This window comes from Patagioenas fasciata, chromosome Z (assembly GCF_037038585.1).
Source record: "Patagioenas fasciata isolate bPatFas1 chromosome Z, bPatFas1.hap1, whole genome shotgun sequence".
In the NCBI taxonomy this organism is placed as follows: Eukaryota; Metazoa; Chordata; class Aves; order Columbiformes; family Columbidae; genus Patagioenas; species Patagioenas fasciata.
Window position 1 is genome coordinate 55,155,957 of NC_092560.1, and position 4,495 is coordinate 55,160,451.

The following is a 4,495-nucleotide window of genomic DNA, read 5'->3' on the forward strand; positions in this document are numbered from 1 at the left end:
AGCAATCACTCCCGAGACACTCATGAGACACTGCTGCCCGAGATCCCTCTTGCCATGCACCCTCGCCGGCACGACTGGTGCTGCTAAGGGGCAACCCCGGCAGCACTGTGCTAGCTGCGGCCGAAGTGGCAGCCGGGCAGGGGCCGAGATTGCAGGCCAGAAGATAACCCCACCAGCCTCGGCAACCGGGGGTGCCCCGCCGAGTCCCCCCACGGGCGCCGCGCCCTCGGGCCGCCGCCGCCTGCCTGCAGGTGGCGATAAATACCTCCGGCACCACCCGCCCCGTACCCCCGTTCCGAGGCAGCCCTAGCGTGTTTATTGCCCCCCGTCTCGGGCGACAGTGCCTGGCTACGGAAAGTGTCTCCTCGCTTCACATTCCCCGCACAAGCTCCGGCGCCGGTCCCAAAGGGAAGCCCAGAGCCCCCGCTGACCGGGGCGGAGCTGAGGGGAGGAGATTTGGAGGGGACGGGGGTAGGGCTAAGTCGTGGTGGGTTCCTCTGCCGTGTCCCCGCAGCGGGGAAGGGGCGGTGGGGAGTGACGGACACCCGCATCCTCCCTCCCAGTCCGCCGGCGGCGCCGGGGGACGATGGCAACCCAGCGAGGCCCCCCCACTGAAGGGCGGGATGGAGTGGGGGACGGAAGGGGAGGGGAAGGAGGGAGGCAGAACGCGAGGGGAGAGCGGAGAGGCAGAGCAGAAGAAGCGGTGCGGGCGAGCAGCGGAGCAAGGGGCAGCCGCTCGGCGAGCGGTGGCGGGAGGGCCGCCCCCGCCGCCTGGGGCTGCACGCTGGGCAGAGGCGGTAAGAATGGGCGGGCGCGGGGCGGCTCCGCCAGCCGCCGTCCTCCGCGCCTCGGCCGCCTCCTGCCGCGCTATATAGGGGAGGGAGGGGTGACGGACGGGGGGGCTGCCCGGCGTGGCCAAAGCGCACGGGGCGGCGATGCCTCCTGCCAGGGGAGCGCACAAGTGACCGGCGCCTCTTCCATGCCCATCTCTTGAAGCGACCCCCCCGCCCGGCATGGATGTGGCCAACAACACTACCTCCCCAGAGCGCTCCCCCGAGGGGGCAGGTGGCCCTGGCCTAGCAGAGGTGACCCTGGGCTACCAGCTGCTCACCTCCCTGCTCCTGGGCACACTCATCCTGTGCGCCGTGAGCGGCAACGCCTGCGTGATCGCGGCCATCGCCCTGGAGCGCTCCCTGCAAACCGTAGCCAACTATCTCATCGGCTCGCTGGCCGTCACCGACCTCATGGTATCCGTGCTGGTGCTGCCCATGGCGGCCCTCTACCAGGTTCTGAACAAGTGGACTCTGGGGCAGGTCACCTGCGACATCTTCATATCGCTGGACGTGCTGTGCTGCACCTCTTCCATCCTGCACCTGTGCGCCATCGCCTTGGACAGGTACTGGGCCATCACGGACCCCATCGACTATGTCAACAAGCGGACTCCCCGGCGGGCAGCCGTGCTCATCAGCCTGACCTGGCTCATCGGCTTCTTGATATCCATCCCGCCCATGCTGGGCTGGAGGACGCCCGAGGACCGCTCGGACCCCGACGCGTGCACTATCAGCAAGGACCACGGGTACACCATCTACTCCACTTTCGGCGCCTTCTACATCCCTCTCCTCCTCATGCTGGTGCTCTACGGCCGCATCTTCAAGGCGGCCCGCTTCAGGATCCGCAAGACCGTCAGGAAAGTGGAGAAGAAGAAAGTCGCCGACACCTGCCTCACCCTCTCCCCGTCTGCCCTGCAGAAGAAAAGCAACGGGGAGCCTGGCAAGGGTTGGCGGCGAACTGTGGAGCACAAGCCCGGCGTCTGTGTCAACGGCGCGGTTCGGCAGGGTGAGGACGGGGCCGCTCTGGAGATCATCGAAGTCCAGCGCTGCAACAGCTCCTCCAAGACTCACCTGCCGCTCCCCAGCGAGGCGTGCGGCTCCCCGCCGCCCCCCTCCTTCGAGAAGCGCAACGAGAAGAACACGGAAGCCAAGCGGAGGATGGCTCTGTCCCGGGAGAGGAAGACTGTCAAGACCCTGGGCATCATTATGGGCACCTTCATCCTCTGCTGGCTGCCCTTCTTCATCGTGGCGCTGGTCCTGCCCTTTTGTGACAGTAAGTGCTACATGCCCAAGTGGCTGGAGGCAGTCATCAACTGGCTGGGCTACTCCAACTCCCTCCTCAACCCCATCATCTATGCCTATTTCAACAAAGACTTCCAAAGTGCTTTTAAGAAAATTATCAAGTGCAAATTTTGCAGGCAGTGAAGCCCGCCGCTCCGGGACGGGGCAGCGGAGGCTCCTGCCTCTCGCTCCATCTGTCCGGCCCCCACAGCAGTGTACCCCCCGCCCAGCCCCTCTACAGCATCGGCATAAGGGCGGGTGGGCTCCGGTCCCCCCCCGCCCCCTCCTTTCCACTCCCGGGCTCCTCTCTCCTCCGCCAGTCGGACAAGCCCCGCGGGGCAGGGGCACGGCAAGGCAGGGCTTCACCGGAGCCAGCGGGGGAATGCCCGGCCAGGAGGGCTCCGTGGCCGCCCGCGCCTCGCCGGGGCTCCGTTGCCGGGCGCCGACGCTCCCACCTCCCTTCCTCCCTTCCATCATTCTGGGTAGACTTAGGGTTTGCAGGTCGTTGCTTGTGGTCGCTGTAAACCACAGTGTCTGCCCGAAGTAGCATCGGTTAAAATAAACCACCCTATGCAGAAAACCGCCGTGCTGGGGATTCTTCTTGGATTTGCGACGAGACGGCGCGGGACTCAGAGTCCGACCTCGGTCTAGCAGTGTGAGTATGGAGGCTGAAGACTACTCCCCGAGTGGAGGAAGGGGTTTTGGGCTCGTCGCTTCCCGGGCTGTGAAACTACCAAGTGGATTTTCTTGAGGGAAAAGCTACCGTGTTTTTTAACCTTGCAAGGTACTTACAGCCACATCCCCGTCTGCGTTACGTGTGTCTAACAGGTCTCCTGCTCTGCTAGGACTTTCCAGTTCATCGGGCTTCCCTTCGTTACAGTGCAGGGAGGTGATGGGGCTTAAACCCCAGCCACACTCCTGATTATATGGGGATTTTTTTCTAAATGCCTTTGACCCAGGGTTTCCCACGAAGGAAATGCTTGGAGCTGTGTGACTGTCCCTGAGTGCACCGCGCATGCAGCGGCACAGGGAGTTAAGGCAGCCTCAGAAGTATCGTTGTGCTTTTTTTCTTTTTTGGCCTTTTTTTCTTTTTTTTTTTTTTTTTAAGGCCGCTTGAAAGTTTCTTCGAGACGTTGCGGTTGCTTCGGAGGCAGCCAGCTGCACCACATTTTGCTTGAGGAAAAAAATAAAGAAAGCAAACAACAACAACAAAACGAACCAAGCCGATCAACCAAAACATTGCCATGTGCTCAGTGGCAGCAGGGGAGGGGCCGAGAGCATCCGCCGGCGACAGCCGCAGAGGGCGAAAACGGCACCTCGGCGCACGCTGGGAAGGGGCCGGCTCTCTCCTCCCCCACGCCAGCTTCGCCGGGGATGCGAACGACCCTCATCACAAGCTGAGAGCTAGGGGCAGAAGCAGCCAGTGTCCCTGCAATACCAAGAGCAGGGAGAACCAAGCCTGGCCTCGTTGTACTCCGCGGCGGCTCCGCAAGTCTTCTCCCTCAGGGGATTCCCCCTCTCCCGTTAATCCCAGCTGCTTGGCCCCAGGAAACCGGGGGTGCTTCCCCGCCTGGCCCGGGGCTGGAGCAGGACAACCTTGCCCGCCTCACAGCCCCTCTGCTCGCCCTGCCACCCTGCCCTTTTTCTTCCGTGCCGCCGGCTGCGGCCGGGACGTGAGCTCTCTCTCGGGCCGGGGAGGGGGTGGCGCCAGATCGGGTAATGGGACTGGGCTGGCTACCGCGTACGTCTGCAACGGGCTGCCTGAAATTAATGCTTGACCAAATATACATATATATATTTTTCCTGTTTATTTTTGTGCAATCTGTGTTACCTGTAGGTAAAAGGGAATGTTAAATCTGTGCGTCACGTGAATGTAAGTGTCCAGTCCTTTCTGAACTTCAACCGCTTACATTAAATGACAATAGTGCTTTTAACAGCCTCAGATATATAGCTGATTTTCTGAAAATCTTACTTGACCTCATTTTCGCAATTAAAGTGACCTTTGATCTTATCTCCTCTTTGATCACTCCTAACCACGTGTATCCTAGGTACTCCTTAAGTACCGGAACGTCAGAAGAGTCAGCCTACAGCGATTAGGGACCCGAAACTTCTCCTGCGTGCTCGGATATCCTGTGACTTCGGGAGTCACAGGCAGAGCGGCAAGAGGCGTGCAACTCTCGTTCTCCCTTCATCTGCCCCTCACCCCCGCACTGCAGGGGGAGGGATAAAGGGAGCATGGGCACAGCCCCCGAACGGGCGCCGGAGGCTGCGGGGTGCCCCAGCCGCCCTGTGTCGCTGCCCGCTCGGGCGGGGGGAAGCTTCGGCTCCCGGCAGAGCAAATCCCTCCGGCTGGCACAGGGAGGAGAGACGCGCCTTCCCTCGTC

General features: G+C 62.0%; 1 protein-coding gene across 1 annotated transcript; it reads left to right on the forward strand.

Annotated features, from left to right (window-relative positions):
* Window positions 1–667: 667 nt before the first annotated feature.
* HTR1A (5-hydroxytryptamine receptor 1A) lies at window positions 668–4,045 on the forward strand. Its single transcript, XM_065861147.2, has one exon. The coding sequence runs from the start codon at window positions 1,014–1,016 to the stop codon at window positions 2,253–2,255; it is 1,242 nt and encodes a 413-aa protein (XP_065717219.1). The 5' UTR covers window positions 668–1,013; the 3' UTR covers window positions 2,256–4,045.
* The last annotated feature ends 450 nt before the right edge of the window (window positions 4,046–4,495 follow it).

Excerpts from the sequence above, each read along its gene's own strand:
- HTR1A (XM_065861147.2), top strand. The coding sequence starts at position 1,014 with ATGGATGTGGCCAACAACACTACCTCCCCAGAGCGCTCCCCCGAGGGG.